The sequence below is a fragment of the Balaenoptera acutorostrata genome, chromosome 10 (genome assembly GCF_949987535.1).
Source record: "Balaenoptera acutorostrata chromosome 10, mBalAcu1.1, whole genome shotgun sequence".
In the NCBI taxonomy this organism is placed as follows: Eukaryota; Metazoa; Chordata; class Mammalia; order Artiodactyla; family Balaenopteridae; genus Balaenoptera; species Balaenoptera acutorostrata.
The window spans coordinates 46,133,641-46,158,357 of NC_080073.1; the positions used below are offsets into that span (position 1 = coordinate 46,133,641).

General features: G+C 50.6%; 2 protein-coding genes across 11 annotated transcripts in view; one reads left to right on the forward strand and one right to left on the reverse strand.

Moving 5' to 3' along the window:
- Positions 1–6,536, forward strand: part of TRAK1 (trafficking kinesin protein 1) — a 103,579-nt gene extending 97,043 nt beyond the window's left edge. For 8 of the 10 annotated variants that reach the window (XM_028161693.2, XM_057554361.1, XM_028161694.2 and 5 more), the window contains 2 exons: positions 561–663; positions 3,718–6,536. In XM_028161693.2, the coding sequence (XP_028017494.2) occupies positions 561–663; positions 3,718–4,516 (902 nt within the window). In that variant the 3' untranslated portion in view covers positions 4,517–6,536. Of the gene's footprint in view, positions 1–560; positions 664–1,475; positions 1,567–3,717 lie in introns of all 10 variants that reach the window. The other 2 variants (XM_057554365.1, XM_057554366.1) reach the window with 1 other exon arrangement.
- Positions 6,537–18,884: 12,348 nt separating this feature from the next.
- CCK (cholecystokinin) lies at positions 18,885–24,527 on the reverse strand. The gene is made up of 3 exons (XM_007193434.3): positions 24,412–24,527; positions 23,119–23,334; positions 18,885–19,297 (listed from the first exon to the last, which is right to left on the reverse strand). Exons 2-3 carry the CDS (start codon positions 23,330–23,332, stop codon positions 19,164–19,166), a joined length of 348 nt encoding a protein of 115 aa, XP_007193496.2. The 5' UTR covers positions 23,333–23,334; positions 24,412–24,527; the 3' UTR covers positions 18,885–19,163.
- Between the last annotated feature and the right edge of the window lie 190 nt (positions 24,528–24,717).

Sequence of the window (24,717 nt, forward strand, 5' to 3'; positions counted from 1 at the left end):
CGTCTCCCTCCCTGTCGACCACAGTTAGACAGTAGTGGAGCCAGCTTCCTCAAGCCCCTTTTTGTGTAAACAGAAAAGGGAGCCCGTGAGCCTTGCCCGGTTCCCAGGTGCAAGTGCCTCTCCCTGCCCTGCACCTCTCCCCTCCCCTTGGCAGAGTTTGGCACCTATTTGCCAATGAAAAGAAAAGTAAAGCAACAAAAGAGGGAAGCCGATTTGGACCTCTGAGGAGGGAACCCAAATTTACCCCCAAGGGCCCATTAGCCCTTCAAACTGGATCCACTACTGGCCAAAGAACGCTGATGGGAAACCCTGTCTGGACTGGGTTGGAAGCTGGAATTCGATGCTCTGCACACCAGTGCTCAAAAGTGTGGTTAGTTTTGAGGGACCACCTTCAATCCAGAACATTTGCGTTTCACCTTCCTCGCCCAGATCCAGTTCACAAGGTAGCCCATCGTTTCTTGCATCTGTCCAGGGCCATGCGGGAGTTTGACTTTTCTCATGGGTGTACTTGGATGCAAGGACTATATTTTGTTCCTCCCTTCCCCCTCCCCCTGATTTAGCCCACCACCCTGGGAAGTGCATGTCACAGACAAACTCCACCTTCACCTTCACCACCTGTCGCATCCTGCATCCTTCAGACGAGCTCACGCGGGTCACGCCAAGGTAAGGGACCCGGCCGTGGGGTGGGCAGGGCGGGGTGAGGTAGAGACACTCCCTGTGAGACTTAACGTTGAGGAAAGCCAAAGTAGAGAGGCTCATTCAAATCCAACCCTAGCAAGTGAAAGCATCTCCCAAGCACTACAGTCACGTGTTCTGAGTCCCATCTTTTTTTCTTTTTTTTTTTTTAATCAAAGCCCCTATTGATTCAGATCCAGCACAGATAGAGAGACCTGGACCCACTTTTAGTTGCTCTTTTATTGGCCGCGGAAGATTCTTAACATCCCTCCTCAACCAGCTGAAGTTTAGGGCACTACCACAGCCCCTAAGTCCAAGTCTGTTGGCTTTTTGCCCCAAAGTTTGTCAGAAGAACGTGTTCTTTCACAGAATGGAGTTACTGAGCCCTGTGGTAGCACTTATGCCTCTGGCAATGGCCCCAGGGGCCATGCATCCCAGCCACCCTGTAATGACCGAAATGATAAAACTTGAACGGAACCACGTGCCCAGCGTGGTCCATTTCCCTTGGGCACCTCCAAGAAGTGATAAGAGTTGGTACCATAGGACGAGAGGACTTGTGTGGCCTGGGGGGGGTGGGGGGCGCGGTTCTGCTTGGCTGGATTTCAGGCCTCCCAGAGCTTCCAGTGAAAGGGAAAATGGTCTCCCCCAACGCGGTGGCGTGACCCCATCAGCTGTTTTCTCTGTGGTACGAGGTTGGCAGGGTGAGTGGAAGGTAACTTACGGGAGAGAGGCGAGCAGGGCCAGCTCGGAGGGAGCAGCTGCCCCAAGGAACACCTTCAACGATGAATAATTCTCCGCAGGTCATGTGAGGAGGACGACGAAGCAGCCCCAGGCCCTGTTGAGCTGGGAGCAGATGTAGGGCAGAGAGTGAGCCCACGGGCGAGGCAGGGGGTGAGAACACCACCAGCAGGGCCTGCCTGGCAGGGCCCCATGAAGGAGCTGTGTGTGCACGCGTGGCCGCCACTAACCGCGACGTAGGCGTGGACGTGTCCCTCTGGTTGTGCCTGGCTAACTCGGCCTTGGCAATGGATACCCCCTAACCTGTCTAAATGCCCCAGTCGCGCCGAGTGCCAGCACTAATACAGGTCTAACCGAGGTTCTCACCGGAAGGGGACCTCTCAATTTTCGCTTGTCTCTCCTTCTCCCTTCCTGCCTCTGGAGAACCCGGCTTGCCTATCCCTCAGCTTTATGTTTGAAGAGATCGTGTTTAAAACCGCTGGACAGAGCTTCCCCCTGGGAGAGGCTGGCATCCTGGTGCTCTGCTGACTGGAGCCATAGGACTCAACACCGCACCCCTGCCTTCTTCTCTAAGTCCTTCTGGCCTCGTCAGGGATGAAAAAGCCTGAGAAGTCAGTAGTAAGAAAAGGCTTTTTGCCTGAGTTTGAAAGAATGGCAGCTTGAAACAAAATAGAGAATCTCCCTAGGAATGGCTCTGTGAACAAGATTTGAAGTCCAGATTTTTTTTGGCCCTCTATTGCTTGTAGATCAATTTTGTAGAATTCCACCTGTGCCTTTTGAAGAATCCACCTTTTAACCTTAGGAATCTGCTGTGGTTTCTAATCCCATGTTCCTCTGAATGCTCCCGACCCACCAGCATCCCCGGTCCCGAGCTTGTGTGAGACGGGCCTGTTCTGTGTTCCTCACCCTGTGCAGACTGGCCAGTGGTGAGGTCACCTGAGTGTGCAGCCAAGTGACGCCTCAGCTTGTACTTGCCTTTGACCTGTCCCTCCTGCAGGAGGGGGCCCTGCTCCACTCATTCCAAGGACCTGCTCCAGAGCCCATCCCCTTCCTCCCCTTTCCCTAAGTTGGTGCTTTGTCCAAGGTATGTGGCCTGTCCCCTGTCAGGCTAGGGAGAGAGGGCTCTATCCCCCGGCTCCCGGGGACCACCCAGCTGCCTGTTCCCGGGGGCACCTGCAGCCCCTGCTGCGTCCTTGGGCAGGTGCCGGGACAGGTCTCATGAGACCGTCAGGAGGGATGTTTTCTGTGCCGCTCAGTTGCTCATCCAGGAACAGCTCAGGGCCTCCGTGCCTGGGTGGCCTCACTCCATCCCCGAAGCAGTTGTTAAAAGTGGGTCTCTCCTGGTTTTCAGGCAGACAGCAGTGCATTCCCCGCTGCTGCCCCTCTGTTATACCTTCTGCCCTAACTCCCTCACTGCTGGATACCAGCTTTTGGAACATAGTGGGTCCTCAGTCAGCATGACATGAGTAGACGAAGGAATCTTTCCACTTTTCCTTTAGTAACCAGGTTTCACACACACCCAGTGGGCCTTTTTCTAGGTGGTTCCCTAGATGAAGATCTGATAATACGTGACGTGGGTCCCTCTGTCCCAGTAACTCCACTCATCAAGGTGGACTTGGGCACCCACGGGAGAAGGACTAAAGGGCAGCAGGGTGCAGAGGAAAGAACACTGTGGTGGGAGTCAGGAGGCCCGGGTCTGCCGCTGACTTGATGGGCGCCTTCAGCCTCAGTCTCCCCATCACCCGAGGGTCCTCCACCGAGATGTCCCACCTGCTTCGGCCATTCCCAGGATAAACTCTCATATCCCGTAGTCCTGGTTAACGTCTTGCCTCAGGGAAGCGGCTACTGGGAAGGAAGGCAGGAATCTGAGTAAATTTGGTAGGGACAGAAAGCCTCTCTGCTGAAGGCCTTCCTCCCCTATCTTTGGGGTCCCTCAGACTTGTCTTTAAATCCAGGGTCTTCCACTGAGCAGCTGAGTGTGACGTTGAGTAAGTCACGTAACCTGAGCCTCAGTTCCCTCACCTGCAAAGGGGACAGTTGTACCCACCCTCTAGGGCTGAAAGAGGGAAATCACATGCAGCTTCCTGTTAACTTAAACCACGTCCCCACTTCGGGGAATCCACGGCCCCTGTGGTGAGAGGGAAGAGCAGACATGGAAAGAGGCACCCGGGGAGCCTGGGCTGGGGGAGTCCCCTTAGCATGTCCTAGGCCTGTGTTGCGCCCCTGCAGGCGGCTGGCCACGGACTGCTTCCTCGGTGCTCATGGGCATTTTCTGATCAATGACCTGTTGTCTTTTCTGATCAGCCTTAACTCGGCCCCGACTCCAGCTTGTGGCAGCACCAGCCACTTGAAGTCCACGCCGGTGGCCACGCCGTGCACTCCGCGGAGACTGAGCCTGGCCGAATCCTTCACCAACGTCCGTGAGTCCACGACCACCATGAGCACATCCCTGGGGCTGGTGTGGCTGCTGAAGGAGCGGGGCATTTCCGCGGCTGTGTACGACCCCCAGAGCTGGGACAGGGCTGGCCGGGGCTCTCTCCTGCACTCCTACACCCCCAGGATGACCGTGATCCCCTCTACCCCGCCCAACTCGCCTATGCAGTCGCCCACGTCTTCCCCGCCCTCCTTCGAGTTCAAGTGCACGAGCCCTCCCTACGACAACTTCCTGGCCTCCAAGCCAGCCAGCTCCATCCTGAGGGAGGTGAGGGAGAAGAAGGCGGTCCGGAGTAGCGAGAGCCAGACCGACGTGTCTGTCTCCAACCTGAACCTCGTGGACAAAGTCAGGAGGTTTAGTGTGGCCAAAGTGGTGAACTCGGGGCGAGCCCACGTCCCCACCTTGACGGAGGACCAGGGACCTCTCCTCTGTGGGCCCCCGGGCCCCACGCAGGCCCTTGTCCCCGGAGGCCTGGTACCCGAGGGCCTGCCCCTTGGATGCCCGACTGTCACCAGTGCCATCGGCGGGCTCCAGCTCAACAGTGGCATCCGACGGAACCGCAGCTTCCCCACCATGGTGGGGTCCAGCATGCAGATGAAAGCCCCCGTGACGCTCACCTCGGGCATCTTGATGGGTGCTAAACTCCCCAAACAAACTAGCTTACGGTGAGGCTGGGAGAAGGCCCTTCCGCTAGAGGAAACCCGTCTTGCTCCCGCCTCCCTCTCCTCCCCCCGCACTGCGCACGCTCCCTCTGCTGTCCTCTGTACGTCCCCTCCTGAGCTGGACAAATCAACCTCGTGCCTCATGGGGGCAGAGTGGAGACTCTGTAAAATGTGTACATAGGACCTGGAGACCTGTATCCGCCCTGCCCTTCCTTCGAATCCCACGGGAAGCACCCCAGCACTGACATCGCTCTCTTGAGGACTTGGCCCGTGCTGGCCGGGGGCGGGGGCAGCCCGGTGTCTTTCCTTCTTCTTTCCTTTGAGAAGCACTGAACCGCCCCCCCCCCCCCCCCCCCACCGCCCCATGTGTGTTCTTATCCCATGGATAGGAAACCAGTGAATCTGTGGCTGGCTGCCAGAGCCACACATCCTGAGCTGTCACGTAGCACAGTGGCTGTGCCGCCTGGTGTCACTGGGCACCTGGCCTCACCCTCCCTGTAAGAGCATAAGGGGCCTCCGTCCGCTGCCACGTGCAGCGGCCCCAACGGACGGTCGCTTCTTTTCTTGAGCTGTGACTTTCTCTTCTCATGCCTTCAACCTGAATTCATCCCTCCATGTTTTGTAATCCACTGTCGGACCAGACGTCTGACCTGAAAGAGAATGTATTTACACTCCTGCTGCACCGTTTGGCAGCCCCTGTGTGTTCTGTGTGATTTGTTTTATTTTTCTGCGTTTTGTTTTGTTTTTTTAATATATGCAGGGAAGTAATGGTACTAGATGGGAAGTCGCAGTGAACGTTCTGTCTGTGGTTCTGTGACACCAAAATACAAGTTTCAGACACACCAAGCCGCTCCTGAGATAGCAGCTTATTTCTGGGACCCAGTGTCACAACCAAATTAAGACCAGACCCAAGGTGATTTTAACAATAGGATCATAAGGAAAGGGGGTTGGGGAAAGGTGGTGGATGAAATTTGTCAACAGTATAAGTCAAAGAGAAGAACCACGGCCAAAGGTAACACCAAACTGGTTCACAGAGAAATGAGGCTTTGGCGGTCCTCTTGTTCTGGTCCTTGTTCTGGACCTGAGACCAGTGAGCATGCTTTCACGTCTGTGGTCTTCTTCTGCAGCCATTCGATGCCCTCAAAACACGTTGTGCCCTCTTGTTTCAGAACAGAGTGGTCCCCAAAAGCCCTTTGTGTCCTTGTGCCACTTTTTATCCTTAGGAAAAGGTAGAGGTGTTGTGAGAAGAACCGTGAACAAACAGGGAGTCTGGTCCCATCGCTGTCACTGACTAAGTTTCAAACTTTTATTTATTATTTGTGTGTGCTGTATTTTAAACAAACATCTTCTGTCCTCTCCAGCTCGGTCACAGCGCGCCTGTGGCTTTCCAATCCAAGCAGGTCATTTATTTATTCTGATCTGAGGACTGCACTGCACATCACGGTGCTCTGTGGCCATTTGTTCCAGACATTTATGGAAGGATAACATCATATGCAAATGAAATCGTCCTTTTGCACCCCCCATTACCCTCCTCCCGCCACCCTTGGCAAAAGATGTATCCTTCAATTGAGTGAGTGTGACCTTATGTCCACTGAAGATACTTTGAGAAAGTCCCCAGGAGCAAGCTTCGGTCCCATGATTTCATACTATTTATTCTCTGAACACGAGGGTGTTGGTTAATTGTGTTTTCAACTCTCCTCGCTGTGGTATGTGTGCACTCACTGCAAGGAACTTATATCTTTTTATTTGAATGTATTTTAAAGCAGTAGGTAGAATAACAAGGGAATATGAAAACCATGGATGGAACGGACCATTTTATGTATTCAGAGAGAGGAGCCACCCATCATCACAAAGGAGATACCCGTGTAAAAATCAACAATTCGGAGGTTGCAGTATTTAGTATAGTTAATAGATGATCAACATTGTGCAACCACTACCAAAAAGTGTGTTGTAATGCATCCAAAATCAACAATAAAATTTTATTTGCTAATGAATACCAATAAAATAAGTTCAAATGATGGAAACCACACTGCTATTCTGATTTGTCTTTTGTTCTTTTCATTGAGGAGACGATCTCTATGAAAGACTTGAAGGTATTCAGCTCTTGGGGGAACTTAAATGAAAGTCATAATACTTCTGTTGTAACCCACCTTTCTTTTAATGTAATACGTTCCCTTAGATAAACTTCCAATCAGAACCTGAAGCTCTTTCTCACTTTTCAGGGCTGCATACTACTCCACCACGTGCACGTGCCCACTGCGAATACATACACACCCCATGGACCTTTAAGTTAATTCCAAACTTTTGCTATCACAGCACTGTAATGAAAAAACCTTGCGTATATGTAATTTTCCACATACATGAGAATATCTGTAGGATAAATTCCCAGATAGATGTTGCCAAATTGCCCTCCGTAGAGCTTTGTTGAGACTTAAAAACCAAGCACAATGGAGGATCACCATAGGGAGAACAAAAGGATAAATAAAATTTTCTGCCACCTTAATATTTGGGAGCAGTGAAATCACACAAGCAAACAGTAGTGGGTGGTGGCGGCATGGATTTCAATCAAGTGCTACCATTTGGTAGTGGTGTGACCTTGGGCAAGCCACTCCTGTTTGGGTCCTCCATTTTTTTAACCTGTAAAATGGGAATAGTAATACACCTTAGGGTTGGTGAGCTGAGGGAGATATATTTTGAACATCTATCATGGACCAGGCACTGTTCTAGGTAGTGGGACATGGTGATAAGTGATCAGTTTCTCTCATGGAGTGTGCGTACAGTCTGTTAATAGGAGAGAGATGACCCCAAACATGGCATGATAAGGCCTATTTCAACAGAGAATTGGAATAGGCTGGTGTGAGAGATAGGGTGGCTACTTTGGGCAGTCAGGAAAGGCCTCTCCAAGAAGTGGCATTTGAGCCAACCATGTGAGATCTGGCATACGGGCATCTGGGCAGAGAGAGCAGCTGGTGCAAAGGCCCAAAGGTGGGAAAGCATGTGGTGTGTTTGAGGAACAGAGAGAAGGCCTTCATGGCTGTGTGCCAGTAGAGAAGGGGAGCATGGTTACGGCAGAGAAACCAGTGTCACCGAATGGCCCATCTGATCCCCATGTTTCCCAGTCACTTTGCAGTGGGCAGGGCACAGGACTAGCTCTGGCCAGTGAGCTGTGAGCAGAGAAAAGTCCACGCATGATTTTCTGTGCTCCTCTCTTGCTCTGAAGCCACATGTTGAAATGATGGCATCACAAGTTGGCGGAGCGACCATTATCCTGGGTCTCCGTGTGGACCAGACTCCCTGCAGTCTAGCATTTGACATATGCTCTGAAGGAGAAACCAACTTTTGTTGTTAAGCCAGTGAGGTTTTGGGGTGGTGCATCAGAATCCCAGGGGGTAGGGTCCAGGTATGTGTTTCACCAAGCCCGGCAAGGGGTCCTGGGGCTCACTAGGCTCTGAGAACCACTGTGCTAGATCAGGCGGAGTTCGGGTGGGAGTCCTGCCGTGGGAGGAGAGGGTTCCCCTCCCCAGTGTCTCCCTGTCTCGGGCTCAGGGAGGCCAGACAGCTGTAGCTGTAGCCACCTTGCTTGAAGTGGAGAGAGAGCGTGGGTGGGTTAATCTACCGGCTGGGGCGGGGAAGGCTTTTATTTTATTTTATTATTTATTTATTTATTTTTTTAACATCTTTATTGGAGTATAATTGCTTTACAATGGTGTGTTAGTTTCTGCTTTATAACAAAGTGAATCAGTTATACATATACATATGTTCCCATATCTCTTCCCTCTTGCATCTCCCTCCCACCCTCCCTATCCCACCCCTCTAGGTGGTCACAAAGCACCAAGCTGATCTCCCTGTGCTATGCGGTTGCTTCCCACTAGCTATCTATTTTACGTTTAGTAGTGTATATATGTCCATGCCACTCTCTCACTTTGTCACATCTTACGCTTCCCCCTCCCCGTGTCCTCAAGTCCATTCTCTAGTAGGTCTGTGTCTTTATTCCCGTCTTGCCACTAGGTTCTTCATGACCTTTTTTTTTTTTCCCTTAGATTCCATATATATGTGTTAGCATACTGTATTTGTTTTTCTCTTTCTGACTTACATCGGATGAATGGATAAAGAAGATGTGGCACATATATACAATGGAATATTACTCAGCCATAAAAGGAAACGAAATTAAGTTATTTGTAGTGAGGTGGATGGAGTTAGAGTCTGTCATACAGAGTGAAGTAAGTCAGAAAGAGAAAAGCGGGGAAGGCTTTGAGACAAGGTGACCCTGGATCTGGGTTTCCAGGATGGGCAGGATTTGCCAAGTGGGGAGGGCATTCCAAGGGGAGGAGGGATGGGAAAAGGAGCCTGGAATGCATGCTTCTAAGTAAAATGCTGAGTAGAAGGGACAATAGAGTTAGGAAAACCACAATTTTGCAAAACTAACTCATTTAGACCACAGTGGATGCTAAAACTATTGGGTAAGAATTTGTTAGGTAGCAGGATATTTACATACATGGTACCTTCCCACAGAATGTTTATTAATTTTCAAAGTGCTGGGGAGGTACCTTTGCAGTGGAGAAACCTGTCGGGCACCACTTTAAACAAGTTATCAAACTGAACATTACCCAAATGGGACAAACGGGTATCAGGTACCACTCATGTGTGATGTCCTGGGAAGGACACAGCACTTCTATGCTGTTGTTCCCAAAATGCAAAACCTGAATCATGAAGTTGACAAATTGATGAACCCAAATTGAGGGACATTTTATAAAAGCATGTACCTGTTCCCTTTAAAAACATCAATGTCATGAAAGAAAGAGGAATTGTTCCAGAATAAAGGGACAACGAATGCAATTCATGACCCCAAATTGGAAAAGATGCTGTAAAAGAAAAGATTGGGATGATTGGAGAAATTTGAATATTGAGAGTATATTTTAAAATATTGTATTAATATTAAATTTCCTGAATTCAGTCCTTGTACTCTGCTATGTGAAAGCATGTCCTATTTCCTAGGAGAGACTAGCAAAAGGATTAAAATAAAGGGGCTTGCTGTCTTTCTGCAAGTCACCTTTAGATATTTCTTGAAAAAGCAAATAAGAATTTTTTTAAAAGGAAGGTGCAAGAAAAGGAACCCTCAAAAGGTGGGAAGCACCCTCGTACTATATGTTTTGTAAATATAAAACTGAATGCATCCTTCTGTCTTGTGACTGTGGCAGAGGGTTGCTCAAGGTGGTCTGGTTTTCCCCTCCCTGTTCTATGACGAATATCCTTCTGTATATCTGAGCCCTGCCCCCTGCCCAGGGAGCTTGACCAGAGGGCACCATGGCCCAAAGGGAAGTTGTCAAAGAGGCAGCTGATGGGACCAGGAAACAAAGATGTCAAAGTCTTGGCTTTTAGTTATGAAGAAAGAAAAGGCTATCTGTTTTGGTATAAGACAAAAAGATCTGGATTGAAAGCCTAGCCAGTTTTTCTTTCTACTGCTTACTCCCCCTCCCCCATGCCCCACTCCATGCCTCCCAGGGCTCCAACAGGTTCACCAAGCTGGTGCAGGAAGGAGGGAGCTGCTGCAGCAGCCTTTGCCTTCCCCTGTCCCTGGATCAAGTCCAGGGTCTGGGAGAAGCCCCAGATGAGTCTGGGGATCCAAGGACAGGCAAGCTCATTTCCTGGGGGGGACTGAGAAAGTGGAGATGTTCCAGAACCCCTGCCCAGCTCCGTACCCCCATCACAGGGCAGTGACCACAGGGAGAGTAGAAGTGGCAGCAAGTGGGTCTCAATGGAAAGATCCGCAGGAGGTCCCAAAGTGTCAAGCGCCAGGCAAATGTGGGACTCACCTCCAAACATTGCCTGGGAGCAGAGGCAGGTATGGGTTGGGGGCTTTCCAGCAGGATAAAGAAAGTGGGGCAAGTGCCTACCCCAAGCTCCAATGAGAGCCGGTGCACAGAACTTAGATGCTTCCTGGGGAGAAGTTGGTGGAGGTAGAAAGGTATTCTGAATTACCTGAAATGATTGGGAGGTCATAGTAGGGATTAAGTCAAATTTAGAAAAAAATAAATTTAATTTTTTGCACATTTGGGCTCCTGGCTGGAAGACACCATATCCTGGGAGGATTTATTTTCTTCGGCCTGTAGAGGGCGCTTGGAGACAGCAGAAGACTTGAAGGAACCTGCCCTGATGATCCAATCCTAAAATCAGGTGGGCGTGCTTTTCCCTGGAAAGTAATTCAAGGCAGGCAGCTATCCTAGTAGAGACACCTGTCTAAGTTCACCAGGTGAACCCAAGGCAGGCATTCACCGGGAAGGGCATGGCATACACGCAGGTTTGGGGCATTAGGGAAAAAACTGAGCATAGAATGGGGAGGAAACCATCTCGAATATCCTCTTGCCACACCCAGGAGACAGAGGAAAGCACCTTTTTAAAATAGTTTACAAAAAAGCAGTCTATGTTACGCTATTTCCATCTTTAGAAATTAACCGACCCCACTTTTAATACATCTTCCTTTTAAAAATAATCTTTGGGGCTTCCCTGGTGGCGCAGTGGTTGAGAATCTGCCTGCCAATGCAGGGGACACGGGTTCGAGCCCTGGTCTGGGAAGATCCCACATGCTGCGGAGCAACTAGGCCCGTGAGCCACAACTGCTGAGCCTGCGCGTCTGGAGCCTGTGCTCCGCAACAAGAGAGGCCGCGATAGTGAGAGACCCGCGCACCGCGATGAAGAGTGGCCCCTGCTCGCCGCAACTAGAGAAAGCCCTCACAGAAACGAAGACCCAACACAGCCATAAATAAATAAATAAATAAATAAATATTTTTAAAAAATTAAATAAAAAAATAAAAATAAAAATCTTTATTCTTTATGATTGAATCCAGAGTTGGAGGAAGTATTTGTTCAGCGGTACTTGGGATCTCACCACACCAGATCCCAAGGTTCAGGCTAATCATGCTCTGAAGTCCCAAAGAACTGAGAACCAGAGAGGGAAAGCGGGGCCCTCATCTTAGACCAGCAGAACGGAGGCTCAGCAGCGCCTTGAGTAGATGTGAGAGATCCAGGGAAAGCAAGCAAGACGGGAACCTGGGGAAGCCGCATTCTGGGGAGAGGCCCTGCCCTGCCTTAGGGAGCCCGGCTTTGAGATGAGACACAGCCCTGCCTCAGGGAGACTGACTCTGAGGGGAAACACAGCCCTGACTCCAGGGAGGCCGCGCCTGAGGGCCGATAACGCCCTGCCTTCGGGTGGCCCCAGTCTGATAGGGGACACAGCCCTGCATTAGGAACCCCAAGCTGAGGAAACAGGGCTTCGAGAGCCCTGCCCTTGAAGAGCCACAGTGAGGAGGAGATACAGCGCTCCCTCAGGGACCCGGAATCTGAGGCGAGACACAGCCCTGCCTCAGGGAGTGCGAATCTAAGGGGGAAAACAGCCTTGCCTTCAGGGAGCTGCCTTCTGAGAAGAGATACAGCCCTTCCTCAGGGAGACCCGCTATGAGGATACACAGCCGTGGCTCTCGAAGAGCCACAGTCTGAGGGGGAGAGACAGCCCTGCTTCAGAAAGCCCGAGATGAGGGGAGACACAGCTCTCCCTCAGGAAGCCCCCCTCTGAGGGGAAACACAGCCCTGACTGCAAGGAGCCCAAGTCTGAGGGGAGACACCTCCCTACCTCAGGGAGCCCCGCTGTGAGGAAACACAGCCCCGCCTCAGGGAGCCCATTCAGGCAACACAGCCCTGCCCGTGCGGATCCACAGTGAAGGATCCACAGTGAAGCCCCCTCAGGGAACCAGAATCAGAGGGGAGAACAGCCCTGTCCTCACAGAGCTCCCGTCAGAGGGGAGACACAGCCCTGACTTCAGGGAGCCCCAATCTGAGGGGAAAAACAGCCTTGCCTTCAGACAGGCCCATTCTGAGGGGAGATACAGTCCTTCCTCAGGGAGCTGGAAAATCTGATGGAAGCACAGCCCTACCCTCAGGGAGCCCCAGGCTGAGGAAACACAGCCCTGCTGTCCAAGAACCACAGTCTGAGTTGGAGATACAGCCCTGGCTCAGGGAGCGGGAAGCTGAGGGGGAAGAAGAGGCTTGCAATCAGGGAGCCCCATTCTGAGGGGAAACACCTCCCTACGCCAGGAGGCCCCACTGTGAGGAAACACAGCCCTGCAATCCTTGAGGATCACAGTGACGGGGAGATACAGCGCTCCGTCAGGGAACCCAGATCTGAGGGGAGACACAGCCCTGTCCTCAAGGAGCTCCCGTCTGAGAGGTGACACCCACCTGCCTGAGAGAGCCCCATTCTGAGGGGAGATACAGCCCTTCCTTAGCCCGAATCTGAGGGAAACACAGCCCTGGCCTCACGGAGCTCCGGTCTAAGGGGGAGACGGCCCTGTCCTCGAGAAGCCACAGTGAGGAGGGGGGGATACAGCGATCCTTCAGGGATCCGGAATCTGAGGGGAGACACAGAGCTGCCTCAGGGGGCGCAAACAAATCTGAGGATTAAACCAGCCTTGCCTTCAGGGAGCCCCATTCTGAGGGGAGATGCAGCCCTTCCTCAGAGAGCCAGAAACGGAAAGAAACACCACCCTACCCTCAGGGAGCCCCAATCTGAGGAAACACAGCCCTGCCGTCAAAGAGGGAGAGAGAGAGCCCTGCCTCAGAAACCCTGAGTCTGAGGGGAGACACAGCCCCGCCTCAGGGAGCCTCAGGCTGAGGAGACACAGCTCCGCCCTTGAGGAGACACAGCGAGGAGGAGATATGGCGCTTTCACTGTTTCCCTGGCCCTGGCCGGGGTCAATCCCGAGTCGGGGAACTAAGATCCCTCAAGCCACCAGGGGCATGGCCAGAAAGAAAAAAGAGGAGCTCCAGCCCTGCCTCAGGGAGCCATACTCTGAGGGGAAGCACAGCCATGAGTTCAGGGAGCCCCAGTCTGATGACAGAGACAGCCCTGCCTCAGGGAACCACTCTCAGAAAACACAGCACTGCTACTGAGGGGCCACATTCTGAGGGGAGACACAGCCCTGCCTCAGGGTGCCTCACTATGAGGAAAACCAGGTCTGCTCTCGAAGAGCCCCAGCCTGAGGGGAGCCAGAGGGCAGGGCAGAATTCAGCAGGGTTTTCTAGGGCCAGGCAGCTGCAGCACCGGGGGGCCATCGGTGGCAGAGACTCACAACTGCAGGCTAAAGTTTACGGACATTATTCAGAAGGGAAGAGCCACAGATGTGTCGTTCTCCCAAGCCCCCCAGTGTATAAACCCTTGGTCCCCCCAGGGGCTTCTATCTGTCACCTGCGACACTAAGGCCCAGAGTAGCAGCGACAGCATGTGACCCCTGACTCTCCTGGTTGAGGTTGGCTCAGTGGCTTGTGTAGGCTTCCTGGTGGAGGGGACTGGTGCCTGTGTTCTGGTGGGTGGGGCTGGATCTTGTCTTTCTGGTGGGCAGGGCCACGTCCAGTGATGTGTTTTGGGGTGTCTGTGAACTTAGTATGATTTTAGGCAGCCTCTCTGATAATGGGTGGGTTTGTGTTCCTGTCTTGCTAGTTGATTGGCATAGGGCGTCCAGCACTGGAGCTTGCTGGCCGTTGGGTGGAGCTGGGTCTTAGCGTTGAGACTGAGATCTCTGGGAGATCTCTCGCTGATTGATATTACGTGGGGCCAGGAGGTCTCTGGTGGTCCAATGTCCTGAACTCGGCTCTCCCACCACAGAGGCTCAGGCCTGACATCAGGCTGGAGCACCAAGACCCTGTCAGCCACATGGCTCAGAAGGAAAGGGAGAAAAAAAGATAGAAAAAAATTATTTAAAATAATAATAATAATTTTAATAAAAGAAGAGAGCGACCAAACCAATAAACAAATCCACCAATGATAACAAGTGCTGAAAACTATACTAGGATAAACATAAAAATCAGAATCAAATCAGTCATAGACAGCAGACCCCAAGCCTACAGTTGCTCCCAAAGTCTACCCCCTCAATTTTGGGATGATTAGTTGTCTATTCCACAGATGCAGGTACATCAAGTTGACTGTGGGGATTTAATCTGCTGCTCCTGAGGCTGCACAGAGAAATTACCCTTTCTCTTTTTTGTTCGCACAGCTCCTGGGATTCAGCTTTGGTTTTGGCCCCAAGGTCTGTTCCAAGACAGAACGGGGTTAAAGCAGCGGCTGATTAGGGCTCTCTTGCTCACTCATGCTGGGGGGACGGTGGGTGCGGTAGTTATAATTGGAATGAGGGGCGAGCCTGCGGCGGCAGAGGCCAGTGTGACGTTGCAACAGCCTGAGGTGCACCGTGTATTCTCCAAGGGAACTTGTCCCTGGATCACAGGACCCTGGCAGTGGCATGCTACACAGGCTCCCGGGGGTGTGTGGATAGTGACCTGTGATTGCACACAGGCTTCTTGGTGGCTGCAGGAGGTGAAATGCTCCTTAGCGTTTCATGCCCATCTCTGGGGTCCAAGCTGATAGCTGCGGCTCGTACCTGTCTCTGGAGATCGTTTAGGCAGTGCTCTGCCTTCTGTGGGCAGACAGGGAAGGAATCCCCTCTCCTCGTGCACCCTGAAACAATGGTCTCTTGCCTCTTAGGCAGGTCCAGGCTTTTTCCCGGACTCCCTCCCGGCTAGCTGTGGCGCACTAGCCCCCTTCAGCCTGTGTTCACACAGCCAACCTCAGTTCTCTCCCTGGGATCTGACCTCCGAAGCCTGAGCCTCAGCTCCCAGCCCCACCCGACCCGGTGGGTGAGCAGACAGGCCTCTTGGGCTGGTGAGTGCTGCTCGGCACCGAGCCTCTGTGCAGGAATCTCTCGGCTTTGCCCTCCGCACCCCTGTCGCTGTGCTCTCCTCCGTGGCTCTGAAGCTTCCACCTGGCAACCCCCTGTCTCCGCCAATGAAGGGGGCTTCCTAGTGTGTGGAAACCTTTCCTCCTTCACAGCTCCCTCCCACTGGTGCAGGTCCCATCCCTATTCTTTTGTCTCTGTTTTTTCTTTTTTCTTTTGCCCTACCCAGGTACGTGGGGATTTCCTTGCCTTTTGGGAAGTCTGAGGTCTTCTGTCAGCGTTCAGTAGGTGTTCTGTAGGAGTTGTTCCACATGTAGATGTATTTTTAATGTATTTGTGAGGATGAAGGTGATCTCACGTCTTACTCCTCTGCTATCTTGAAGGTCCCCCCTGGTTTTGTTTTTTAAATTGATCTATCAGGGGCCAATATTTTTTGTAACATGTAATAATGATAAGTTACAGAAAAAAATAAAATTAAAAAATGCAAGACCAACTTTTTAATTACTAGATTCAACAGACATTAAATTACATTTCAAAAGTACATTACATGCACTCAATGGAACTTAACATTTTTAATAATTTGGAATTGTTTTTCACTTCAGTATTCCTCCACTCAAATCTGGAAAGCATGAGGCACTCACTAATTAGAGGTAACCATAGTTACCAAGTTATCTTCAAAATACATCTAAGAGTTCCTTCTTTTGTTCTTGGTTTTAATTCTACAAAAAGCATTTCATTTGTCGGTGGTTCTTGTTCTCTTTTCAGTTTCATTGAGTGATTTTCCAAGCCCTGGAGCCTTTTGGCAGTCATATTCAAGTTCCAACATTAAGATAAAATAAATCACCCATTCTTAGAATAACAGTCTGAGGGCCTGAATTATCTGGTTTTACAATTTCAGCTGACTAGGTGGGTTAACCAGCAGCTTGGCAAAAAGAAGCAGGCCTGAATCCTGCAGATTTCAACGTGTTTCTCTACGGAGAGAAGCTGGCACCCACAGGAGTGGTTTTTTTTAAAAACTGTCCACTTGAGGGCATTGTCATCTTCTGTAGATGAGGAATCGATGCCCATTTCATCAGTTAGCTAAGTTACTAAGTATGAAGAATTTCACTGATACCCAGATTCCAATGCTGCAGTGGTGATTAGATGTCTCTTTGAGACTGGCTCCTGGGGCAGCTGCCCAGCTGTCTTGCCCCTTAATTCAGCCAGCTCTGCTGCTCTCTCCCAGCCTCTGAATATTACCTGCCATCATTCTTGGAACATTATACTGTGCTTTTGTGACTCTCCCACTGGAGTTCTTGGTTTATTGTACCTGCCACATCAGCATAGTGCCTGACACACAGGTGCACTTCCACACATGTTGTCAGGCTAGTGAAGAGCTTGTAACAGTCCACACGAGGTGATACCAGAGAGCAGTTGAATCCTTTCCAGAATGGAACTTGGAAAAAGATCAAACACTTTGAGTCACTCTGGCTGCAGTCCAGAGGTGTTAGGGCAGGTAAGGCTTGAACTCTTGCCGATTCTGCCTGCTTCCATGTGTCCAGACCAGCATGTGAGCCAGGGAAAGGAAAGGTAGAAAAGTTGTTAGTCTTGGAACTTGATTAGATGTAACATCCCACTTGTCACTAATCCCACTTGTGCTGTCTTGAGATTTTCCAAACCAGAAGCCTCTTGGGAGTCATAGTAAAGGATTCAAAATTAAGATAATAAAATAAGCACCCAATCTTAGAGAATAGCCTGATGCTGTGAATGAGTGGGTTTTTACATTTCAGCACATCTTGAGATAATATTTCATCAAGATCCTAGAATTTTCATCAGAAACTACCAGGCCCTGGTGGACAGAGAGGAGGCAGGGACAGTCCCTGAAGGCTCTGGGTGGGGCCTTTCTTGAACCTAACACAGCTGAGGACCAGAAGTGGGGTCTGGGCCACAGACACCTCCAGGAGATGCCCCTTAGTTCTGGCCCAAGGAGTGAAAAAGGGAATTCCTAATGGCCAGAGAGCGTGAACATTCCCTGTTTTTTTCTTTTTTCTCTTTCTTTCATGCCACAGCCCCCAGGCAAACACACAGCTGCTGTAGTAGCAGTCATTCATGAGCCTGGCCAGGGCCAAAACTCTAAGGAAGGGGAAACTTGCTCTTGGATCAGAGGAGCTGTGGTCCCAAGAGGGTGGAGTCAATCCCCATTATTTTTTTCTTTCTCTATTCTTCTGCTACTTGGACCTGAACATGGGCCCAAACGTGGCAGTGTGTGGCAGAATAGGGTAACCAGAGCCCCAAGTTTTGGGGTGGAGGACCAAAAAGGGGAGCTCCAGGGAACTGGAAAGTACTGGGGAGAGATCGTAGAAAGGGAGTAGCTCAGGAAAGCAACCCCATATAGTCCTTCATGAACTCCAGGGCTCACCCCAAGAGATGCATGCTTGAATCTGGTCCTAATTAGCATATCAAAGACTTTGGGAGCTAAAGTAACACATAGACCACCATCTACTTCCCAGACTGGTCACTGGGTGGTGCCCAACTGATATGGAACCAAACAGCAATATGCCTTCCTTGAAAACTGAACTGACCACCATTCTTTCCAATGTCTGTCCCCTTTGGAGCTGCATGTCCTGTTGCGTTGGGCCACCTGCGGCCTTTGCTGGATAAAACCCTGGGTTCCTGGGGGCCTCAGCCAGGAGGTACAGAAAGGCTGCTGTGTGATGGCTGGTGTTAGATGATCCCTGGACATCCCTTTGGACTAGTTCTCTCTGCTGACCCCGGCAGAGACCCAATAGAGGGAGTGGCCCACGAAAAGAGAGCTTCTGCTCTGGGTAACTACCAGATCCCCCAGAACATGCCCGGCAATACATCTCTGGAATATGGTGAGACCCAACGGGTTGTAATCACAGACTCTTTTCTATACTGTCGTGACTCCAAGTGTGGTCCAGGACCAGATATTACCTGCGGGCTTGCTTAGACCACAGCCCAGAACTGCTTAGTCAGAATGTGCTGTTCATCAAGATTTCCGGGTGATTCATACCCACTCCAGAGTCTGAGAAGTGCTAGAGCGATGGAGGTCACGCTAACCTAGGAGCCATATGCCCTCAAGTCTGTGAATTTCTTTAGCTGGGGAACCACGGACTAGTCACTTTCATCTCTCAGAGTCTGTTTCCTCATTTGTAAAAGGACAATAGCCTCTCTGCCACAGGGCCATGGAGAGGTCCAATGCATACAAAAGTGCTGACCAGTGCTGCCCCATTATTTGTTTAAAGGCCAAGAGCACCCCCAGAGAAACCCTGGTGTGGGATGGAGTTGGCAGATGAGAACACCCCGTGGGGATGGGCTGATGGAAAGCTCCATCCCCAGCTGCCTCTCTGGGATTCACCCAGACAAACAAGTAGCACTATAAGCTGGGCAGGTTTTTTTTTGCAATGGTGCCCCACTGGGGCCCGGGGCCCAGGGCGGCCAGGGCTGGGCCGTGGAGCTGACACAGAAGGCCCTTTCACTGGCTACCTGGCCTGAAGTAGAGAAGCCAGCTCTCTGCCTGACCCTCATTTCTCAAGCCCTTTCTGGGACCATCTACCACAGGGATGCCTCCTTGGGCCCCATACATCAGGAATCCCTCCTTGAATGTTCTGAGGACTAAAGGACCCTTTGCCCTCGGTAGAAACAGGGAATAAGGGGCAGAATGAAATCACTTTAATAGCATAGCAACACTTTAGGAATGGGGGGTGGGGGTCACAGATGAGGGAAACATTTTGTCTTCCACTTGTACATTTCTGCTAAGGTGCATGGTTGCGTTGGACAACGTTACAGACAGATTTTTCACATTGAACACTTAACAAATAGATACTTTAAATGTCAGACGTCAGAGACAATGAGTTATGAGTGTGATTGTTTTCTTATTCTGCCTCCTCTGAGTCAGGAGTTTGCTTCCTGTTGTGCTGACGAAGGCTGGGTCTTCTAGGAGGTGTATTCATACTCCTCGGCACTGCGCCGGCCGAAATCCATCCAGCCCATGTAGTCCCGGTCACTTATCCTGTGGCTGGGGTCCAGGCTCTGCAGGTTCTTGATTACAGACATTCGGCCAGCAGGAGCTACAAGGGGCAGAGAGGAAGGAAACGGGACCATTATTATCTAAGAGCATCACATGTTCAGTTTGTAAAGGAAAACAATAGAAAAGGCCAGACAATACATAACATGCACCTTCTTAAAGGTATCAAAGAGGTATCAAGATAGTGGGATTGCTGGGCCAAAATCTAAGCGAGGAGAAGGACCCATGTCTGTTTAACTGGAGAGAGGGTATAGTCTTTTCTAGTCGTGGGTGTGGTTTGCGATCTGTATGAATTTAGGTGAATTCATTCAGTCTCACCTTTCACAGCTGGGACCTGCCTAGGTTTTTCTACTCCTAGGGGTGTTTTCCCTTATGTAGCTGGCTCTCAGCAGATGCTAACCCAGGATTTCCCCCATACTACCCACTTCTAAAGTTTACCCCTTAATATCCCTGAGCCTGCCTGACTCTTTTTAAGGTAATGCAATTACGATATTTTGATGTTAGGATGTGTTTTTAAAAATGGAATCCAGTCCCAATGCTAGATAAATACTGTTTTAAAATTATTAATTTGAAAGCTACCTTCTTTTTAAAAAAAAATGGTATTGAGAAAAAGGCACACCATCAGATTAAAATCTCAGCACCTCAGTAACACTCAAAGAAGGGTGGGCAGAACAAAGAGGTAATTTAATTCAGCCATTTTGACCAAAATGCAATAACTGAACCTGAAATGGGTCCTTAGGGATGGAGTTAAGTCCTTAGGAACAGGATGAGTCCAGGAATGATTCACGTTGAGTGGACAGGGCCATGACGAGGCATGTGACAGTCCTGGCCTACAGATCACACACAGTGGCCTCCTGGGTAGAAAATCAGTATCATACCTTCTCTTATACAACCTAAGGTCCCTCAGGGACCTCGATAGGCAAAGCCCAGGTGGCTTCAAGGGCAGAGGGGTGGACGATCACTCGATGGTTCCCATTGTACTGGGGGCCACCGTGGTCCCACTGCTGGCATTGAGCTCTTCTGCACAAGGCTGCCCTTGCCAACTCCTGCCCACAGGCTGCATCGAGTCAGACCACGGCTTATTCATTGATGACAGTGCAGAAGCAGGTATTCTGTCTTGTTGGATAATCAAATAAGGCTAGCTAAATTACCCTACAGAGCAGGTTACATCCCCACCCTTTCTTCCTCTCCCCTCTCTCTCCCCCTCCTCCATTAATTCCCAGCTTTGGAACTAAGTGTCACCCCAGCACACTCCAGCCCCTTTGCAGGTATCCCCAGTCTATGCAGAGGAAAAACAGCCCCTGCTGTTTAATTGTTCAACACCTTTCAGGTGAAATATTAGTCCTTGCATTCAGCAAAACTCTCAGACCCAGTTATCTGTGCGCAGTCACACGGCGATATGCCCCATCCTCCTGCCTGTTGCTGCTGAATGCCCCCTCTGAGGGCTGGGCACAGCTGGGAATTCCACCTAACAGAAGCAAAGGGGCAGCTCTGATGCGAGCAGCAGCCTCAGTGGTTGGTGGGGCCACCGTGTACAGCACGGAAGCTGCGCCTGTGACACAATTTCCCCATTCCACACATGGTTCTGCGCATTTACCAGAGTCCTCACTCACTTAGTGTACACAGAGTAGGCATTTACACCCGACTTACACAATTGAAGGGCCAGGCTCCTTGAAATTTTAAAACTCGTAATGGGCAGTACAGCTGGGAAGCTGAATGGCTTCCAGACCTTCCAGGGAGGGTAGGACTTGAATATCGACTCTCAGCCCTGATGCTGCCTAGATGTGCTACCTCATGTAGGTCACTCAGTCTTCCAGAATCCCAGCTTCCACACTGACACAATGAGGATAATAGACCTTACTGCACAGGGCTGTTGTGAGGATGAAGAGAGACAATACAGATGTAGCACCAGGCTTTGCTGGGCTTGGGGCACGTGTACACTAACAGAATTGCTTCTCCTCAGATCATTGAAAGCTCTACAGACAGTTTCTAATGATAAACTCTTGAGCACTCCCCAAAGGGTGCGTTACCTTGTTTGGAATCTTTAAGCATAATATATACTATAGTTGAGTAAATATTCACTGTGATCTCAAAATGTGTAAAACAGTCAAAGAAACTCTATAGATGTAGATACTTATTTCTAGTTCATATTTGTCAAATAGAAGAGCATGATTATTTTCTAGCTAGTGCTGATCCTGGTGTTGGCAGCTAAAGTTCCAAGTGACGGCTATTCCCACATGAGTTTGTTTGTCACGGCAGGCTGAAGGCAAAGGGCTGAGAAGAAGCACGAGGAAGGACCTTCCAGCTAAGATTTGTGGTTTAAAGCCACTGTCGAGTGTCAGTTCTGGGGAAATCATCTGGTAATTGGCTTTTTTACCCACAACTGTTTCTGGTGGATCTTTCTTGAAGGTATGAAGGGGCTTCCAGATTATGGTCAATGAAAAGCCTAGGATATTTCAGACTGGGCTGGCTGAAATTCAACCCATATCCAAGGACAGATATTAAACTACTTGCAGGCAGACAATCAGCAGGAACCCCCCCCCCAAATTTTCAGATGTTCTCTGTCATCTGACTAGTATTTCCACATCTTTCAGTTTAATTAGCAGGAAAGCAAAATAGAAGATGGTAGTTGGGACAATTTCCCAATGAGAGGATGAAATATAACAAATCATCTTCTATTCTTTCCTTCTGAAATCCCCTGGTTAAAAGGTCCCTTCTCACCTTCATATGGAATTATAGGAGATTCTGGAGAGCCAAGCCCTTTATTTTCTCCCCATCTCGTCAAGCCATGAGTTAAATTTCAAATCCAGGCCGTGGCACACCAGCAGGTTAAGAGAGCCTCATGGGAGTGGAGCCCACCCCCTACCCCTCCCAGCAGCTGTGGTTTATTATCCAGCTGTGTTGGTCCAGTTTGAAATACCACTCCCCAGTCAGTGTGTACACCATCAGTATCACTGTGGATGAAGTTGGTTGGAAAAAATCTACCCCAGTCCAAATCATGATTTCCAGGAATTCTAGAGATGAATGAGCCTCCCTCTGAATCTCAAAAAGACCTGGAAGGGGCCGAGGGGAACCCCACCCTCATGCCCTCTTTATAGATGAGACAGCCAGGCCCAGGAAAGGGACAGGGCTGTCCGTATGCCACTCAGCTACTGAGCTGCTGAATCACCTTATTCCTGGAGAAAGACTTTGAGGCTGAGAAAAGTGTGGCTTGTTTAGCTCCTGCTGCAGTTGGGTCCATCTCTCCAACAGCAAAATAAAAACAAACACGTCTCTTGCTGGGTAATCATCTTAAATCACTGCCGAGGAGAGCTCAAACCTGCTCCTGATTCTTTCCTCCTGTTACATACTTTGGTGGAAATCGACACACACTGTCACTTTTTAAACTGTTGCTGTCAGATCTCAAGCGTTCTCAGCATTGATTACTGCCTGCTAGAGGGTTTCCAAGTGCAGTATCTGGGTGGCTCCTGGGTCCTTCTCATTTACAGTAGAGAGCGTTTAGTGGATCTGCAAACCCTTTCTGAGTCTGTAATTTGCTCAGTAATTATCTTTTCATGTCTTCATATGGTGTTGAACTTAAACAGCGACACCCGTGCCAAACATAAGTTTAAAGAAAGCTTTTTAAAAAGGTTTCCCTGAATAAACTAAGTTCTCCACCCTCGCTCTCAGTTTGCTACAGAGGACGTCCAGAAAACTGCACTGTCCAGTGCAGCACAACTCGGGAAAAGAAAGTGAAAAAACCTTTCATCTTAGCGTGTTACCCGTGTTTCCTGCGGAGGAGTTACCCTCCTCCACCAGCCCCACGGTAGAGAAGAGGGTCAGGACTGGAGGCAGAAGGGAGAGACAGGGAGGCGGCCTGCGTACCTTTCCGAGACTGCTGGATGTACCTGGCCAGCAGCGCGCCCAGGTGCGCTCGGGACTCATCGTCCACTCTCCGCACGGCCCTCTGCTGCCTCCGCGGGGCCTCGTCCTCCTGCTGCGCCCAGGGGCCCGCGGGGTCCGCGGGAGGCACGGGCTGCGCCAGGGCGCCCGCCGCCAGGACAGCCATCAGCACGCACAGGCACAAGCCACCGTTCATGGCTGCGGGGAGCAGAGGGAAGGGGACGTGAACGGAAAGGTGGGGCCTCCGCGGGCTCTCGCGGAGGGTCGGGCACCCCGAGGTACGGAGAAGGGGGCTCAGTCCAAACGCGCGGGGCTCCGGACCCGCCAGGCAGGTGCAAGCACCAGGGAGCCGTGACCGCAGCACGCGCGTCCGGGCTCACCGCGCTCGTCTTTTGGGGGAACCACAGCCGGGGCCGGGCAATGGTGCGGGGGACGGAGAGAGACCCTGTCCTCTGCCCTGTTTAGCAGAAGGAATGTCTTCTGTTTTCCTTTAGTTTGAGGAAGTGTTACAGAGTGTGGTCTCTCTTCTCCTAACTGGAAAAGCAAGAGATTAAAGATAGGTGAAAATTATCCTAAAGAGAAGACTCTGGGGGAGAAATGAGACCCTTGAGGAATAGTAGCACCTTTCCAGAGAGCTAAGAAGCTTCCAATAGGGAAATAAATGGTGAAAAACCAAGAAGCACGGTTTAAAATGTGGGAGCAATAAATAAAAGCCATATCTTTCAAGTTTCTTCAAGGTGCACATGGAAATTGGCAATACACCACTACGCAAAGCACAGGCAGGTTTTTTAAAAAAGAAAATCAGAAATCTGCGTTCAGTCATCGGGCTTCAGCCAAGCACCGCTGCATTTTAGATCCGCCGGCAGATAAAACACACACGTTTCTATCCCCCAAAGACTTGAATTTTCCTGCAGTATTCAGAAAATGAATTTAAATCTTAAAACCTCTGGGTAGTTTATTTGAAAAGATTGCAAAGTAGACTGCCCCGATGTGTAACATCTAGCAAATCGCAATTTGCATGCTAATCCGAGCAAACAGATAGATACTCCAGCGTTGCCTGCGCGAGAGAAGAACAACGCCGGCGGGTAGAAGTCTCTAAAGCAGCTCTACCCACCCGCACTGTCCTTGCTGACTTCAAGAAATGTCTTTCGAGCTGTCGGAAAGAAGACACAGAAAACAGAAAAATGAAACGGAAGGGGCACAAAAGTGAAGACACCCTTCTTCACTTGGATGAAGGACACTTGGTACCTGGATCCCCCAAAGCGGGGAACCTACCTTCGGAATAGGACGCGACGGGCTTCACGTTCCTGCCAGAGCAGCGGGGGAGCCGAGCCAAGTTCACGGTAGGCGGGCGGGAGGCTGCCTCTTAAATAGCCCCGCCTGAGCCGCTGGCCAGTCATCTATTTACCCAGCGCTGACGCAGCCGGGTAGCGACACGTGCTCAGAGGGCGGCAGCCGGGGCGACAAAAGATTGAGGTGGCTGCCGGGAGAGAGGGGCCAATGGCCCAGCGGAGCCGGGGTGAACCTGTCCCAGGCGGGGTGTCCTGCGTCAGCCCCGTCTCTGTCGGGAGAGCTTCCTCC

Bases quoted from the DNA above. Each gene is read 5' to 3' on its own strand.
- CCK (XM_007193434.3), bottom strand. From the start codon at position 23,332: ATGAACGGTGGCTTGTGCCTGTGCGTGCTGATGGCTGTCCTGGCGGCG. The intron at 19,298-23,118 runs GTACGCAGGCCG...TGCCCCTTGTAG, and splicing joins CATCCAGCAGTCTCGGAAAG to CTCCTGCTGGCCGAATGTCT.